Source organism: Micromys minutus, assembly GCF_963924665.1.
Source record: "Micromys minutus genome assembly, chromosome: 21".
NCBI classification, from domain to species: Eukaryota; Metazoa; Chordata; class Mammalia; order Rodentia; family Muridae; genus Micromys; species Micromys minutus.
Genome location: NC_137956.1, coordinates 1,516,092 through 1,534,287, shown reverse-complemented (window position 1 = coordinate 1,534,287; position 18,196 = coordinate 1,516,092). Strand labels below are relative to the sequence as shown.

At 47.0% G+C, this 18,196-nt stretch overlaps 1 protein-coding gene across 5 annotated transcripts in view; it reads left to right on the top strand.

Moving 5' to 3' along the window:
* Positions 1–18,196, top strand: part of TLN2 (talin 2) — a 402,865-nt gene that overhangs the window by 213,526 nt on the left and 171,143 nt on the right. For 4 of the 5 annotated variants that reach the window (XM_080934594.1, XM_080934590.1, XM_080934592.1 and 1 more), the window contains 4 exons: positions 10,322–10,493; positions 12,364–12,461; positions 14,076–14,205; positions 15,019–15,171. In XM_080934594.1, coding sequence (XP_080790720.1) covers positions 10,352–10,493; positions 12,364–12,461; positions 14,076–14,205; positions 15,019–15,171 — 523 coding nt within the window. In that variant the 5' untranslated portion in view covers positions 10,322–10,351. Of the gene's footprint in view, positions 1–6,082; positions 6,179–10,321; positions 10,494–12,363; positions 12,462–14,075; positions 14,206–15,018; positions 15,172–18,196 lie in introns of those variants that run through there. The other variant, XM_080934593.1, reaches the window with a different exon arrangement.

Genomic DNA, 18,196 nt, shown 5'->3' with positions numbered 1-18,196 from the left:
TCCATGCCAGCCAGTGCATGCTGAGCGATTTTTCCTCTAGGTTTTGACCTTCAAGATGATTTTCCTTCTTTTTTTTTTTTTTCCCTTGGGTGTGACCTTTTATCATTTTCATCATACTTGCCCTGGAAACAGCCTGTTGTCAACAATCTGAACAAGTTAGGTATAAAAGAATTCAAAATCACAATTCAGTTTAGATCCAGTTTCTTTCTTTAGCCTTCGATGAGGGAGAAAAATAGCAGGTGGATCGAAAGGTAGACTCTTAAGAGGACTGGGAAAGGTAGATGGTTTATGCAGCTGTCCTTGAACATCAAACTGAGCAGCAAGGTTCTGGGAAGGCCCTAGCGCATATTCTTAAGTAACAGAGAATGACAGTACAGGTCTTACAGGGCCCAGGAATTCACTTATCTTCCCAGATTCTCTGTGTGTGTTCTAGGAAGAGAGGTTGGGGTGGGGTGGGGGGCTCTCACTTTCTTGCCTATCAGAAACATCCAACAACAGTACCATTTCAGAGTACCGTGAAGCTGTTCAGTACAGAGGGTCGTCAGTGATGAGCCTGGTAGTTTCTGTGGTCCCTCAGCCTGGGAGCAGCAGAGCGGAAGCAGGAGTTACAGTGGGATGCCTGGAGTGCGGAGGGCCGTAGCTGCAAAGCTGGACTCTGGGCTGGAAGGGACGAGGAGCTAGACAAAGAGAGCGATGCATTTCAGAAACACACACTGAATCATGCAGACGGCGTCTCAGGGATTGCACACATACCCACACCGTGGGGAGGTTTCTGACGGGTGCACAAAGCTGGTGCCTAAGTAGTTTGAGTCTGGTCTTTGATTACTTGTATTACTCTCTATTTTTGTTGCTGAATGAAATGCCTGAAATGAAGCATCTTGGGAAAAAAAGGGCTTGCTTGTGTTCACAGGGCATGGAAGGCTTGGTGGCAGGAGCGAGGCAGCTGACCACATTGTATCCTTAGTCACTCCAGGCAGGTGGTGCAGCTGCTTTCTCTTCTGTCCATCCCAGGAGCACAGGCCATGGGATGGGGCCAGGCACATTTAGATCAAGTCTTTCTTCTTTAAAATAATGTAGAAATTCCCTTTCAAGTATGCCTGCCCATGGGTTCATCTCCCAGGTAGTTCGTAGATCCTGCTAAGCTGGCAGTCAGAAGTAAGCATTATACTCCTGCATTTCAAAATCCTATGTGCATTAAAAATCTTCCCCCGGGAGAGGGTAAAGTGGTGCTTCTCAACCTTCCCAACGCTGAGCCCTAATACAGTTCTTCATGTGGTGACCCCCAACCATGAAAATATGTCTGTTGCTGCTTCTTCTGCTAGTTTCGAATTGTAATGTAAATATATCATGTGCAGGAAGTCAGACATGGAACCCTCGAAGGCTTATTCAACCCGAGAGGGGTCATGACCCACAGGTTGAGAACCTCTGGATAAAGCTACATGTACCTAAAGCATCTGTTGCCTTCTCTTTCCCTCCTCACAGCTCATCTTCCAGCACTTCCCTGCTCCAGACTTCTGTATTTTTTTCATACCCCACTAATGCACCCCTCTGCAGAGTTTCCTCATAACTAGACATCATCTTTAATGAAGGGCAGCCCTCAGCTTCTCTGCCTGAAAGTCTGAAGTGTTCATTCTGAATCACAGGTGGAGGCAGATGCACTTACATGCTTATAAAGTCGAGTGTGCACTGCCAACCTTCATGATCTTTATGATGGACTCCCAGGCTGGTGCCAAGAGGACTGGGAGGACAGATTGGAGAGTCCTCGGAGCTCTGTGGTCATACTTCATGGCAGCCTCGCTGGAGACTGTGTACTGTGAACTTGGGAAAGTCTCTTGACTTCAAGGTGAAAGTGTCTTCATCTGGAAGTAGTAAAATGATGCCAGCATCTTCCTCGTCACTCTGGGAACGTCTTTCTTTCTCTTACTAGAGATAGAAAGGTCAACTTGCCTGCACTCAAGCGTTAAATCTACATCGAGCCCTTGTCCATGGCTGCGTTACCAGGAGCACTGTACCTACTCCTTGTTAGTGAATTTGGACTTGTTTGACTTTGATTCTTTCTTAATTAATTTTTTTTAATTTAAGTTTATTTTGTAAGCTGTGAGGTTCAGGTTGTATGGTCCTTGAAATGTGGTTCAGGTGAGTAGACATAGTTTGGTCTGGTAGATGTTACAACCTGCTCACCTTTAAGCCTTTGAATTACTGTGGATCGATACTTCTTGGCTGGATTTGAGTCAACTCCACAGACAGGGAGTAACATTGAGTGTAAGCCTCATTAGAAGCTCAGGGCTGTGGAAGTGATGGGGCCTGGTAAGCAAGCTACTGCTGTGGTTCCTAGTGGACATGATGCGTATGTCAGATTCTCTTTCCTAGGTTTACCTCCGTGGATCAGTGTGCCATTAGCTTTAGTCGGGTCTTTCTCAGTAGTAACTGTTGGATGCCCAGCCTGAAATGGGGCTTCCGTGGCTCAAGGAGCATCACAGAAGATCAGCAGAACAAAAACACAGGCCAGAGGAAGAGGTGGGATGCTGTGGAAGTTCGTGTTTTGGGCATGTCTTGACCTTTGCACTCTTGAACTCACCACAGACATGATTCTCAGACATGAATAGGAAGGGGTTCATGGATCCCTGCCCCTCTCTGAGGATCTGAAAATGCTGAGGGTTGCTTGGGGGAGGGGGCAAGAAGTGACATTTTCCAGTAGTGTCACCACTGGTAAGGTGGTGCCCAGGCTCCTGTAAACAACCCTAACAAAACTCAGGGACATCAGAGTAAGACATGCAAAGTCTGCCTACATCTTTCCTTGGAGTACATATTAATTTCTGGGATGCGCAGTGTCTGCCATACACTGGGGTCTTGAGAATCAATGCTGATTATCCAGACTCCGCCCCTGATCTCGGAAGCCAAGAGGGGTGATGGTGCTCTAATGGCAGATGTGCTCCTGAAATCATGGTATAGATGCTCAGTGTTGAATGGCAAATGGCCAGGAATCACAGAGGTAGCCCCGTTAGAGCCGCCCTGTGGCTGGGGTTTCTATTGACCCCCTTGGCTTCTCGCTCTTTCCACACCCGTTTAAATAGGTAACCAGTCTGCATCTCCGTTACCACTTGCCCTTCTAATTCAAGGGCTCAGAGCTGAACAGTGGACCTGGCCTCTCGGAAAGAACCAGTGATGGGCTTTGGAACTGGTCCCTTGCTAAATAATGGATGCTGGGTGCTCTGAAATACCTGTTCCTTGCTGCTTTACCTGAACATAAAATAAAATGGAGCTGTCTCCTGTAGGACAAAAGGAGCCTCACTGCAAAAGCCTCCTGGGTCGTGAATAGCTGGGAGAGTTGAGGTGGAGGAGGACAGACTGAGGAGGGCCTGAGTAACTCACAGAAAATGTGTGGAAGAAATGAAATGGACACCTGGTGGCTTACCTCCCCCATAGCCCACCCCCAAAATAAAAGACAATAGGCTCCCGGGACGGTTGAACTGATTTTCCTTTCTGATGGGCCTGCTCACTTTAGTGTGTCTGAGTGTTTAGGGTGAGCCCAGTGCAGCTGATTCCTAAGAGTCCTGGAGGACAGTCTTACAGTACCTCTAGAGAGCAGAGTGTAGTCGTATTCTTACTCAGCAAAGAAGCCACCTCCCTTCCCTTGTAGAGATGAGGTACAGGTGAGACTGCAGAGACATGGGAGCCCTTCCATGGAGCTGAAGTGTTCCCTGGAACCTAAGATACAGGTACAGGTGGAGGGTTACTTTGTAAAGGCCCAGCTTCATGTTGATACATGGTTATGAGATGCATGCAGCTATCAGATATGGCTCATCACCTCCAGAGCAAGGAGCAGACCTGAGGTGAGGGATGAGTATTACCATTCTTAATTGGATGCAGGGTGGTTCCATGGGCCGAGTCAGGAAAGATAAACATAGTATCTAGTCCTTGCCCTGGTGGAGAGGCAAAGTCCCACTGACTAGAGATTGTCTGGCCTTCCTGTTTTGCCATTGTACAGGGAAAGCTGCAGAGCTGCCATATTGCTTCCTCTAGAATGTTCTTGAATAAACTACCTGTAAGTGCTACTGAGCTGGAGCCAGTCACTATGTCAGCCCTGCTCCCAGAGAAGGCACTGCTTTTGCCTTTTGAGCTATTGGATTTAGGAAGGCTGGATATCACTAAGATTTAGGTGCTAAGACTTAGCCTCTCCACAAACACCTGACTTTACATCTCATGAGGTCCTGGGATGTCTAGGAAAGATCCAGGATAAAGCTGGGAACTGGACCTGAGAAGTGAATCTAGGGCTTACTAGAAGGTGCTTGCCTTGGACAGAATCTTATCTGTCTTTGCTCCTTCTCTTACGGAGTTAGGCACACACGCTAAGATGAACTGCTGACTGCAGTAGAGTGCTTCCAATGTTTCCATGACACCCAAGGCTAATTTTAATAACAGACTTACTCATCACTATCTTGTGTGCCCATGACATATCTAACTCATTTAATTCTGTGATGGCAGTCTTACTGATCTTTTTTCTCTGTCTGTTTTTCTGAGCGGGAGACTAAGGCATGGGCACTTAAGAGTTCTGGGTGGAACCGTTAACAAGGCAAGGTGGGGTGGAACGTCTCTTGGTTCTGACTTATCAGGCATAAATCCAAGGAATAGCAGCCCAGTGGATGTTTATCATGGAGCTCCCTGACTAGAGCAGGGATGGACCAGGAAGATCCTAGCATACGTAGGAAGTAATTTTTTTTTAGTATCTATATTTTACTTCTGGTTCCAGTGGCTCATCTTCTATAATGAATAGCACAGAAGGAACTTTGTGTGTCTATGTGTGTGTGTGTGTGTTAGTCCAAGTGACCTTTGTATATATAATGAGAGCAAAGTGTCATTAGAGTAAGAAGGAATTATTAAAAGGAAATGTTATGAATTGACCGTGTGTCCTGTCTGTTAATACACACACAGTATTACAGATCAGTATGAGAGCCGGAACTCAAACTGGAGTAAAAGGAAATAAAGCTACCTTGATTGAGCCATAAATAGGAGTTGGAGAAACTCTCTGTGAATTTGGCTGTGTGGTTTCTTGCAGCTGAATGTGAAAAGGAATCCTATTCGGCCATTCTACAGGCAAGCGTGGAGTAGGATACAGGGGGGAGACAAATGACTATTACCCAGAAAACAGCCAGGTGGTGAAGAAACGGATCTCTGTCAAGGTTGTTTGAGCGGCGTTGTTTGCTCAGGAGGACTAGTGAGACTGCTCCAAGATCCTCATCTTCAGTTAACATCACTCAACGGATTAATGCTTCGATCCCCTCTCCTTGCCGCAGGGTAAAGCATGGCACTTAATGCCGACAAATGTCCATTTTGCAAGAATCTTGCTCATTTAAGAGTGGTGTGAGATCTAGCTCATGGCTGTGGGGCTTGTCAGGATGAATAAATCATAGTGCATATTGGTTCAGATCCAGGCCTTGGCTACGTAAGTGACCATCTTGCATGATAATTAAAATCGAGCCTTTACATGTGAGGAATTATTTAGAACTCATTTCTAAATCTATATATCTATATATACACATACATAGACACACATTGTATTTTATTATTTGTTTGTTTGTTTATTGACAATGGGAAACATTTATTTGTCATTTCCACTGGGCTCTCATCCTTGAAAACTACTTCTGTCCTGGAATCTCACATGATCCCTGTAAAGTGAATGAGCTACAGGCCTTTACTTCATCCTTCAAAGCTCTGTGCTATTCTAAAGAGGGGCTCCCACATAGCACCCTTCAAACTTAATAAACTGCAGATTCTAGGAGAGCAGGAACATTTGCTTACCAAACATGCAGCTTCTTGAAAAAGAGGACCTCCACCGAAAGTCTTGTAAGTGATCACATAAATGAATACTTGGATGAGACATAGGACAGTGTGTGGATAAGTCAGTGGACAGTTACATTGGTTTGACTATGTTTACAGTTAGACATGAGGGCAGCTTGCCCCTGACGCCTAATCCTACCTGCTGCTGCTTGTCACTTCATACAGAGGAGTTCTTTCTGGCCTCCTCACAGAACCTCTCTGCCTCCTCATTGGATGCTTGCAGTTTCCTCTTCTCCAGGAGCAGTCTTCTGTTCTCATTCAGCAAGTTTCTTTGTTCTTCAACGGGGTACATTCACTAAGCAGGTGGCAGTGCCTGATGCTGAGCAACAAACAAAAAATGGTAAGTCCCAGCCAGCTTCCATTTGCCTGCCAACCCTCCAAGTACATTCATCCCTGCAAGAGACCTGATCTCCAGATATTCCCAACTAGAGACACAGTATACATGTCAGCACCAATTAGAGGCAGGTCAAATCTAGAGACCAGCCACATTCCACATGAATCAAAGTAATTCTGAAAATCCTGACACTAAGAATGTTTATGTACATCAATAAAGAGGAAATAGTCCATAAGGATGCTGATATTTCCATGGCATTCTAAAATCATCAGCAGGCAGAGCGCAACTTCCATCTGAGAGGGGAGAGAAGATCCAAAAGCTATCATCTTTTCACGTGTTTCCCATCTAACCCAGATCTTCAAATCTCCTGTCAGAGCCCTGAGGTCCAGGGTTGATTGATAATCCCATCATGGTGCTAATCTTTTTTATCTAGAGGATTCTGAGTTGGGAAGAACAAAGGTCAGAAGGTCTTATACACTCTTCATACTTAGGACAACTGAGTCAAAGAGGTATGATTCCAAGACACTCACATCCAGGCAGGCTTTCTGTTAATAAGACAGTAGAGAACCAGATCCCTGACTTTTGTTCAAAGTCCCTCCAGCACAGAAGCATTCCCTCCTCGTGCCGGGGTCTCAGCTCTGTTAGTGACTCACCAGTAGGAATTGTTCTCTTCTGTGATCTCCTTGCACTTCTCCATCACATATCGAGTGGGTCATTTTCTCCAAGTCTATCATTTTCTTCTCATGTTGTGATTTAAGCAGTTGAAATTCCACATTCAGCATGTGTTAACACATAGTCAAAGGAACAAATAACCCTCTGAACTTAGGATTCAAGAGTTAAGAAAAATCAGTCTTTATCCTCTACTACCAGAGCCACAACCTTGCTCTTTTGAACTGTGTTCTATTGGTGCTGATTAAAGTATTACCCTGGGGACAGGACAGCAGAGCCAGGGAACAACATGTAGAGAGCTGGTGTTCAAGAGCTCTCCAGGTGAACCTGAGGACCAGGCTAGTTTTGTAAGAAATCTGCTCTAGTCTTTGCCATAGGCTTGGGTCCAAGAGAGAGTTCCGATGACATTTCTTTTGTTTTTAAAGCAGGGATTCACAAAACTTGGTTCCCAGTGTTACATGAATTCCTAGAGGATATAACTAGTTTTTACAGGGAAGAGGCTTTATAACACTTCCACTCCAGAAGATTCTTACGTGCCACCAAGGTAAACACAAGGAGAGCTCTTTGTTGATATATTTGGCCTCCATGGGCTCATCACTATCATGACCTGCAAACTGTGCATCAGACAAATCCTCAGGCCCCATCAAAGGTCCCAGACCCCAGGATCCTGAGGAAAACACACACAAATACATTTATATACATACGTACCAACACACACACACACACACACACACACACACACACTATTACAATGTCAGATAAATCCAGGGAGGCTCCATAGATTCAGTGTATCATGAACAAAATCAGAGTAGAGCAGTGACCTGCAGGAATTTCATTCACACACTGAGGGGCAGCAAGTGTGACCAGGTTCTTCCAGCTGTAGACAGACCAATCAGACTCCAAGCACTTCAAGTCATATACAAAAGAATTGGCCATAAACATGCAGCACCAAACTCATCTCACAAACCAACACCTGCCAAGGCTTCTTAAAATCCAGGAAGAGAGGTGACACACCCTTTTGATGTGAGAAAACGTGGGTTAACAGAGAGGGCCCAATACAGTGAACAGGGTACTGAGTGTAATGAAAACCTGTAGTTCAAATCATTATAATCGTAGAAGGTGAGCATTTGACGAAGGTCATCTCTCTCAAAAGTAACCTCGAGGTCAAATTTAAGTTCCCCGGATTTTCTCAACTGCTTCTCATGCTTACCGATGGAATTTTGGGACGATGTCTTCCTTGCGGATGCCTTGGGAAGATTTGCATGCACCACAGTATTGTAGATTGTACCATTTTTCAGTGTGCATGGATTTCCTGCCAGGTGGTTTCTCTGGGATTCACAGATGTAGGGATCCACAAGTGAAACACAGGGCGGGTTTCTGCATTCATGGTGAAACTCCAGAGCGTGCCTGATTGTACCTCACAGCACCCAGCAGCAGGGATCAGAGCACAGCATGACAAACCACTCAAGTGGGCTCAGTAACTAAGTGTACGTTACATTTTTAAAGTAGTTCCATGAAAGGCTCTGCGGAGGTGGCTTAGTTGAAAAGGTGCTTGATGTGAAAGATGTAGATTTGACTTTGGATGTGTGGCATCCAAGTAAAAAGCCAAGTGTGGAGGTGTTCCCCTCTAATTGTAGGGCTAGGCAGGTGGGGACGGGATGATCCTGGGGTTCACGGGCCAGCCAGTCTACCTGAATTGGCAGGCTCCGGATTCAGTTAAGAGGCCCTGTCTCAAAACATTAAAGTGAGGGATAGTCAAGGAAGAAGCCCAAGGTTGTCCTCCATGTTCATACACATAAACTTACATGAACACACACACACACACACACATGTACCATGTGCACAAGCATACACCGTTTCTGTCCAGTACATAGTCTTGTTCATTTAGTAAAACTGAGTCACAGTGAATTACTGGCCTAGGAGTGACAACCATGCTGGACTCCCTGTAGTCTTGGGCCTCGGCACAGTGCCCTTGAACAAAGGCTCATCTGTATGAGGAGGAATTTCCTTTATAATGTGCCCCTGATGATGATGATCTCTTTGTTGTTGTTCTGGGTGATTGAATTGTGAGTTCAGAACACGATTCATGGTCTCCGCTATTCCTCATTCTCTTGAGTTTCTGCCTTAGACTGAAAGAGCGGCCTACATTCCATGCCCTTTCTCCTGGGATACTAGGAGGAAGAAGCATCAAAGGCTGATGAGGAAAGCTGGCCATGGGTACCCATTTCTTCCTATGGTCTGAAAGGTGGAAACAGGGAAGTGACTGGCACCGAAGCCCAAGGCACTTCTACCCAGACAGTAGACTCCCAAACCAAATGCCCTGTCTACTCACCTTCTCTCTAGCTGACTGAGAGGCAGCTATGTGGGCAGGGCCCAGGAGTGAGATGGTATATGGTGGGCGAGGGCACTTATGTGCCCGGGAACTGTCCTAAGGATCAGCAGGAGGCAGTCTCGTGTGTGTGTGTGTGTGTGTGTGTGTGTGTGTGTGTGTGTGTGTGTGGCTTCCTGATAGGACATGCGGCATGCTTCCGGATAAAAGTTTATCTACATAAGAACCAAACTTTGACCTGTTGACTCTGCCCACCTCCAAGCAAGCCTGCCAAGTTGATGTGTTGGTCTCCCTTGTGTCAGTCTCTCTTTCATCCCACTCTCCACCCTACTATCCACTTTAGTTTGGGTCCTACACGCCACAAACTGTATTACCCAAGTTGGCAGGGAACTCCTGGACTCCATTCTCATCTTTCATCTCATCTGATCAGTGATCTGATTCAGTCATACTCTGTCCCCTGGCTTTTCATATGTTCACTTTGACACATCTCTACCCCTGTTCTACCACTACAAGGACACTTAGAATTTCAGAAGCCAATGAATGACCATGAAGAATTTCCCAGGGACTAGAAAAGATTGACCATCCCTTCCTCTCTGCTGCATCTCCTGAAAGGCACCCATGATGACCTTCTCCACCGATCCCTAACCCTGAGCAATTCTACTCTGCAACTGTCACTGTTCACCAGGGGACAGACAGATGCACAAAGCCACCCGCCACACAGCAGAATTGCCCATTTATTTCTAGATCTTAAAAATTGTTGACTGGAAGTGGTCAGAGTCTCTTAAATACATTTGCAAGAAGAGCTGGAAGCAATCTTGGAGATGGCTTTGAAACTTTGATGTGGTGAAGGGAAGTATCAGCCATTTCTAGCTCCTCTGTCCTGTTGGCAAGTCTAGCCACCACACAGGCTGCCGTACCTTTCAGTTTGAGGCTCGTTCTTGGCAGTCATTGGGGTTGTATGTGGAGGAGTGTATGTTGCCATTTCTTGAATTAGGAATGTTAATGCATTATCACGTACAACACTCACATTGGTTCTGACAGCAATGTGAATGACCTTATAGCAGGGGAGCTGGGTTAAGAACTAAGCATTTTTTCCCCTGCAGCTAAATAATAATTGTTTGATTTAAGGTTTGTCTCCTTGTGTTTTCTAGATGCTCTAAGTGGAACCCATCAAGTCATCTATGAAAATGGTGGCCCTGTCCTTAAAGATCTGTGTCCGCCACTGCAATGTGGTCAAGACCATGCAGTTTGAACCGTCCACAGCTGTGTATGACGCCTGTCGAGTCATTCGGGAGAGGGTACCTGAGGCTCAGACCGGGCAAGGTGCGTCAGCGCTTCTTCATTGGCTGCTGAAAATGTGGTTGGATGTCCCTTAACTCTAGCTAAAGGGACATGCCTAGACACATTTTAAGCATCTCCATTTCAAAACAGGCATGGGGGCTCACTTCTGTAATCCCAGCACTCTGGAGGCAGAGTCGGATTGGTCTCTCTGAGTTCAAGGCCAGCGTGGTCTCCATAGCGGGTTTCGGGCTATCCTGTACTACACAGTGAGATCCTGCCTGGAGGGCTGGGGCCTGGGGAGTCCATTTTAAATGAAATGCCTTTTTACCTTACTCCCTGATAAGAACAAGGCTTTCATAGTCAGTGACCACATTAACATTGACACTGAGCCACATATGGATATGCCTATTATCCTGGCTTTCTTTAGGTGAACATCCTGCTCTGTAATTCATAAATCATGTTTTGATGTCCCACTGTCTTGGTCAAATAAAGAATAACATCCTTACCTGATACATACTAACTTCATGTAGCCTTAGCACTGTGGAAAAGTCTTACAGTACAGGTCCTTTGAAGGAGCTTCATGAGTTTTACCTCAATTTGTAAAGGATTTTATTTTTAATTATGTCTATGTGTGTATATCTGCACACAGCATTGTATGTACGTGAGTGAGTACAGGTGCCCACAGCATCCAGAAAAGGGCATTGTTTATGATATTTAGATTGCTGAGCTTTACTAAATTAACCAGAAATAAAAATTAGCTGATAGTTCCTATCTGACTAAGATTTGCTTGTTCATTCTTGCTGATTCTTTCCCATTATTTTCTGACACTGTTCAAACGTCCTTTAGGCTGAACTGATTCAGGTTGTGGCGAAGGCAAGGCCTCTGTAGGTTCAGAAATACCCTCATGATGTTCTGTGGGAGCCCCACCCTTTGGATGGGCTCCAAGGGTTCCAGTTACATTAAAGAAAAGATGACTTAGGGAGATGGCTCAGTCAGGGAAGTGCGTGCCACATATGTTTTAGCATCTAAGTTTGTTCCCCAAAACCTACATAAGGTTGAAATACCATTACTGTGAAGAGGAAACGGGAGGATCCCGGAGGCTTCTGCCAACCAGCCTAGCTGTCAACAAACAGCAGGCCAATGAGAGACCCATCTCAGTGAACAGAGTGGATGGCACCCTGAGGAATGACACCTGAGGATGACCTCTGACCTGCATGTGCACCCTCCCCACCCTTCACACTCTAGGAAATGATCTCGCTCCTGTCTTACTCGGGGCCTCTTTGCACCGTGACGAGGCCTTTATGAGGAATACTAAGTTTAATTCTTCAACTATTTCCTTTATTTTGTGGTATTTCATGGCATAAGCATCACCTCATAAGAAAGTCCTAAATAGCTTGTTGCCATTTTAAACTCTGTTTTGTTATAAGGTGTTCATCCTATAGCCCAGGCTGGCTCAGTCTTCGAACCTCAGTTTCCCTAAGGCTACTATTGAGGGCATTCACCACCACTGTGTAGGCCAGTCTTTCATCACATGCTCTTTTGCCATGGCCCGTCTTCCCCACTCAGTCTCGGTGGCCCTGGGCAGAGGTGGTTCCTGCCCCCATAGCTTATCCTTCCCTGTGGTACCCTGGATAAATGAGTCTGTGACAACAAGAACTAGAAAATGACGCCAGCTTCAGTTGAAAGGCAGACTTCTCTGTTCCCGATGGTTCTCGAACCGTGCTGTGGGCCTTGATTCTGCTGGGAGGCTCACTCCCAGAATGCTTCAGGGGAGTGAGTGCGGCTGTGCTGTCAGTAAGAAGCAGGTCTCCCTGGTGATGGACAGTATCACCCTCCTTTCTGTGGCAGTGCACTTGGTCCAGTGATGGCTTTGTCCTCACTTGGCGTCCTCTTCTCTCTGTTTGTTTTCTAGCTTCTGACTATGGGCTGTTTCTCTCCGATGAAGACCCCAGGAAAGGGATTTGGCTAGAAGCTGGTCGGACGCTGGATTACTACATGTTGCGGAATGGGGTACGTTATTGGTCCTGTTTTCTTTTGAATTTTTTAAATTTATGTATTTTTTCTATGGGTGATTCAATTGCATGTGTTTTTCTGTGATACCAATGGAGTCCAGAAGAAAACATTTGGTTCCCTGAAACTGTGGTTATTTATACACTATTATAAGCTACCGTCTGAGTGCTGAGAATCAAACCTTCTGGATGATCAGACAGCGCTCTTAACTACTAGGCCATCTCCTGAGCACCGTCTTTAAAGATTTTTCAGAATAACATTTCTTTATTGTATGCCATTATGAGTGGATGTTTGTGCTTAAGAGTGTGCGTGAGGGTGCCAGAAACCGACTCTGGAGAGTTGGTTCTCTCCTTCCATTATGTGGGGCTGAAGAACCAAACAGCCTTGGTGCCAGGCACCTTCCCCCATAGTCACCTTGCTGGCTCACTGGTTCTAGCTTCTCTGCTTCACTGCTGGGGGACGTAGCTGTGGAATCCCACACCATGACAGCATTTAATCCCAAAGCTTCTAATGAGTAATTAGTAGTGCCGAGAACCAGTGTGGCTGTTCGGGTGGTGAGAAGATTCTAGCCGTCTAAAACTCTTGAGAGTCTACTTGAAATGGTTCATGGTTAGTGTGCTGAGCCATGCCACCATGCTGAGCAGCCTTGCCAAGCCAAAGTCAGGCGTGGCAGCTGTGATGTGAGAGAAACTACATTATTATCTTTTAGTAGATATGAAGTGTCCCTGGGTGGCACTAGAAACTGGGGCTCCGTGGGCACAGCAGAGATGCCCTAGCACTGCCCAGGGCTTATTTGTCCAGAGACGCAGCTTCACTCTCAGTGACAGAAACAAACGTTACCTGTGTGGTTTAAACGATGAGTAAAACTGTGGGAAGCTTTGTTCCCCCATCTCCCAGGTCCTGGGGTTTCCTGTGCCCGGTGAGGTGGGCTTGTCAGGTTGGCCAGGGTTCCATCCAAAAGGCAAGAGTGTAATGTTCAGTTAATTTGTGGTACGTCTTCCCATCTGTGGCTTCTGAGAAGTATAATGAGAAAGAGGTCTTGTATTTCGAAGTAACCCCCAACCTCTTTCCTTTTATTTATGTAGCCACCATCCTGTTTTACTGCCATTCTGTTAAAGTATCCCTGCTTCAATTCCCACCTAATATGAAGCTTTCTGGTGATATTGGTGATATTATTTATGTCTTTCATTTTGTGGACTACGTATATAGTAAATATATACAGCAAAGATTCTGAAGTAACATTTTAAAAATAAATGTCTGCTTTGTGTGAATGGGTAGCAAAAAAAAAAAAAAAAAAAAAAAAACCAAAAATCCTTGTTCCTGATGGCAAACATGACTGCAGATTCCTGGTCTGAAGGGTCACCCTCTCATTGTGCTACTCTTGCCCAGTTTAATTACGAGAGGTTTCTGTGATCCTTCTGAAGCCCATTACTTAGTTTTCAGGACTCCGCGTGCTAGTCACAGCACCATCCTCGTGAATACTTAGGAGGGCTTTAAAAAAAATTCCTGGATAGAGGAAGAGGTAGGCATCTTCTGGACTTCATTTCCAAAGAGAAGCGCCCTGTGCTGTTGTGGTTTTTGACTCAGTATGTGGTGGGTGGGGCTTCTGTCTAGGATATTCTGGAGTACAAAAAGAAACAGAGGCCTCAGAAAATCCGGATGTTGGATGGCGCTGTGAAGACAGTGATGGTGGATGACTCCAAGACGGTGGGCGAGCTCCTGGTCACCATCTGCAGCAGGATAGGTGAGTCGCTCAGCCGTGGCTAAGAGTTTGTATTTCCCTTTGCAGAGTTTCTCAATGGAAATGATTTTCTAATCATTTCAACCTTCCCCACTGATGGCCACTCTCTCTTAAATTGTCATGGTAACAGCCAGTGTGACTATCACAGATTTGTTTCTTGTTGCTTCTTGTCATTTTCTCCAGAGACCACCCCTGCCTCTTACCATAGGGTGTCCTTTAGTTGCTGCATGGCAGGAGCCTTACCTCTCTCAGCCTTCCCATCCTGGACGGGCCCAGTTCATCTGGATGCTTCTTGATTGACAGGGTTCTCAAAAATTAATGGAGGCTAAACGTTGTGCTATACACCTTTAATCCCTGCAAGCAGGAGGAAGGGACAGACAAGACTCTGTGATTCCAGGGCCACCATGGTCTACATCATAACTACCAGGGCATAGGACTACATTGTGTGACTATGTCTCTAAATAAGTAACTACATAAATAAATAAAACTTAATGGAATCATTGGGATGTGGTTCAGTGGGAGATGCTTTTCCTTCATGTTTTGGGTTTGATCTTAGAGAAAGAGACAGAGAGAAAGATAGAGGAGAGAGGGTATTTATAACATGTTTGTAGAGAGAATTGTACTTAATACCTTGAATCTGAGTTCCCAGCCTGAAGAGCTGGTGTTTGTGCAGGAGCTGTGAGGCGTGTGACCTTTCTGGTCCTCTGGTGAGGACCTGCAATTTGCCAACATGAACCTTTTGCAGTACCCCTGGCCCTAAGTAGAAGCTGATAGTGATTTAGCCATGTATAAATATAACCCAATTTCTGTTCTTAGGAATAACAAATTATGAAGAATACTCACTAATCCAAGAAACCATTGAAGAAAAGAAAGAAGAAGGAACGGGCACACTAAAGAAAGACAGGACGTTGTTACGAGATGAGAGGAAGATGGAGAAGTTGAAGGCCAAGCTGCACACAGATGATGACTGTAAGTGTCTGTAGGGAAACAGGTGGCCCAGGCACACAGTCCTTAGGAGTCTGGCATCCCTGCCACCCTCCTCCCTGCACCATCCACCCTCCACCCTGCACCCTCCACCCTGCACCTTCCACCCTGCACCCTCCACCCTCCACCCTGCACCCTGCACCTCCACCCTCCACCCTGCACCCTGCACCTTCCACCCTCCACCCTGCACCCTCCACCCTGCACCCTCCACCCTCCACCCTGCACCATCCACCCTCCACCCTCCACCCTGCACTCTGCACCCTCCACCCTGCACCCTCCACCCTCCACTCTCCACCCTGCACCCTCCACCCTGCACCCTCCACTCTCCACCCTGCACCCTCCACTCTCCACCCTGCACCCTCCACCCTGAACCATCCACCCTCCACCCTCCACCCTCCACTCTCCACCCTGCACCCTCCACCCTACACCCTCCACTCTCCACCCTGCACCCTCCACCCTGCACCATCCACCCTCCACCCTGCACCCTCCACCCTGCACCTTCCACCTTCCATCCTTCACCCTTCACCCTCCACCCTGCACCCTCCACCCTGCACCCTCCACCCTGCACCTTCCACCCTCCACATCCACCCTGCACCCTCCACCCTGCACCCTCCACCTTCCACTCTCCACCCTGCACCCTCCACCCTCCACCCTCCACCTCCACCCTGTAGCCTCCACCCTCCACCCTGCACCCTTCACCCTGCACCCTCCACTCTCCACCCTCCACCTCCACCCTGCACCCTCCACCTCCACCCTGCACCCTCCACTCTCCACCCTGCACCCTCCACCCTGCACCCTCCACCCTGCACCCTCCACCCTGCACCCTCCACCTCTACCCTGCACCCTCCACCCTCCACCCTGCACCCTGCACCCTCCACTCTCCACCCTGCACCCTCCACCCTGCACCCTCCACCTCCACCCTGCACCCTCTACCCTGCACCCTGCACCCTCCACCCTCCACCCTGCACCCTCCACCTCTACCCTGCACCCTGCACCCTCCACCCTGCACCCTGCACCCTCCACTCTCCACCCTGCACCCTCCACCCTGCACCCTCCACCTCCACCCTGCACCCTCCACCCTGCATTCTCCACCCTGCACCCTCCACCTTCCACCCTGCACCCTTCACCCTCCACCCTGCACCCTCCACCTTCCACCCTGCACCCTGCACCCTCCACCCTGCACCCTCTACCCTGCACCCTCCACCTCCACCCTGCACCCTCCACCCTGCACCCTCCACCCTGCACCCTCCACCTCCACCCTGCACCCTCCACCTCCACCCTGCACCCTCCACCTCCACCCTGCACCCTCCACCCTGCACCCTCCACCCTGCACCCTCCACTCTCCACCCTGCACCCTCCACCTTCCACCCTCTACCTCCATGCTGCACCCTCCACCCTGCACCCTGCACCCTCCACCCTCCACCCTGCACCCTCCACCTTGTGATTTGTCTCACTAAAAGACAATACTTATAAATTACTTTTAAAGTGATTATAATGACATTCGACATCTAAAAAGAATCCATTCATATCAAATGTATAAATCGTGTTCACAATTTCCTACTGTCTTGCAAAAAATGCAATTATTATTTGGGATCTAAGTGTAGCTGAAATGCATATACACTTAACTAAGCAGGCTTCTTCTCCATTTCTCTTACTTTCCCCTTAGAATGCATGTGTGCATGTGTGTGTGCACATGTGTGTTTGTGTCATACAGCCTTTCTTATGTTGTAACTATCTGTAATTATATATCTTTTGTGTCCCTCTGAATTTTTTAGATATGGAGGCTAACTTAGGGGTGTGGTGTGTGTGTGTGTGTGTGTGTGTGTGTGTGTGTGTGTGTGTGTGTGTGTTAATAAACACTCCTTCAGCAAGGAACTTCCATTAAGCAGTTGTTTCTGGCTGTCTCTGGGGAAGGTATTTGTAGTCTTTAATATTCCCTAGATTTGTTATTTCCTTAGAGATTAAATCGTGAGATTGGTCTGTCACAGGAAAGTCACTTCCACAGCCACAAGGATAACGTCAGATGTCCCCAAAGCCATGCTGTGTGGTCCTTGCCCACCATCCACTGGGAGGGGCTTAGTTCATCACCTGGCCTCCTTCCTTGCCAGCCCCTGTTCCTGCTGCAGCTCTGGATGACATCATCACTTTCATAATGTTTATTGATCTTTGGAGGGCCTGCCATTTCCTCTGAGTCCTCCTCTGCTCTCTTCTCTTTCTACCTCATTAAATTTCCAGTTACAGACTTTTTTCCAGAAGCCTTTAATAGACAAATCTCAAGGATTTATTAATGTTTACACAGTACCCTCCCAGGTGACTCTGGGGGAGGGGGTCTGTCAGACAGGTTACTTACGAGGTTGGTCATAAATACACAGTGAGTGGTGTGTGTGTGTCATAAATACTTCACACAGTGAGTGGGTGGTTGTGTGTGAGAGAGAGACATAGAGACAGAGACAGAAACTCAGTGAGTTGTGGAGGACTCGGGGCTTCAGGGACTGAGCAGGGGAACGGGTGATATATTTGAACGCACCACAATGTGAGGACCGGATTTGTAGGATGATGTCAGAGTCAAGCTGGCCGATGGGGACAGATGTCATCTCTAGCCTTTAGTTTTGAGTCTCTGTCCCACCACCTCCTGACTTTAATTTTCTTTCTATTTCCTATCTGAGAGCAGAGAAGCTCGCTATGCCTAGTGTCTCTAAACCATTTCACTAGAGAAGACTGAAGTAAGTATGTGATTTCAAGGAAAACTCTTAAAGTGTTGGATATTTGTCTTGTTGTGTGAGCTGACAAGATCTTTACGTACAGGTGAGACGGTACATGGTTCAGTGGGTAAAGGCTCTTGCAACAAGCCCAATGATCTGAGTTCAATTTCTGGGACCCATATGCTACAAAGAGACAACCCATTCCCATGTGTCCTGCAACCACTACATGCAGTACACAACATAGCCACACCTTCTCTGCAACATACACACATACAATAAATAAACAAATAAATAAGATGCAACTAACA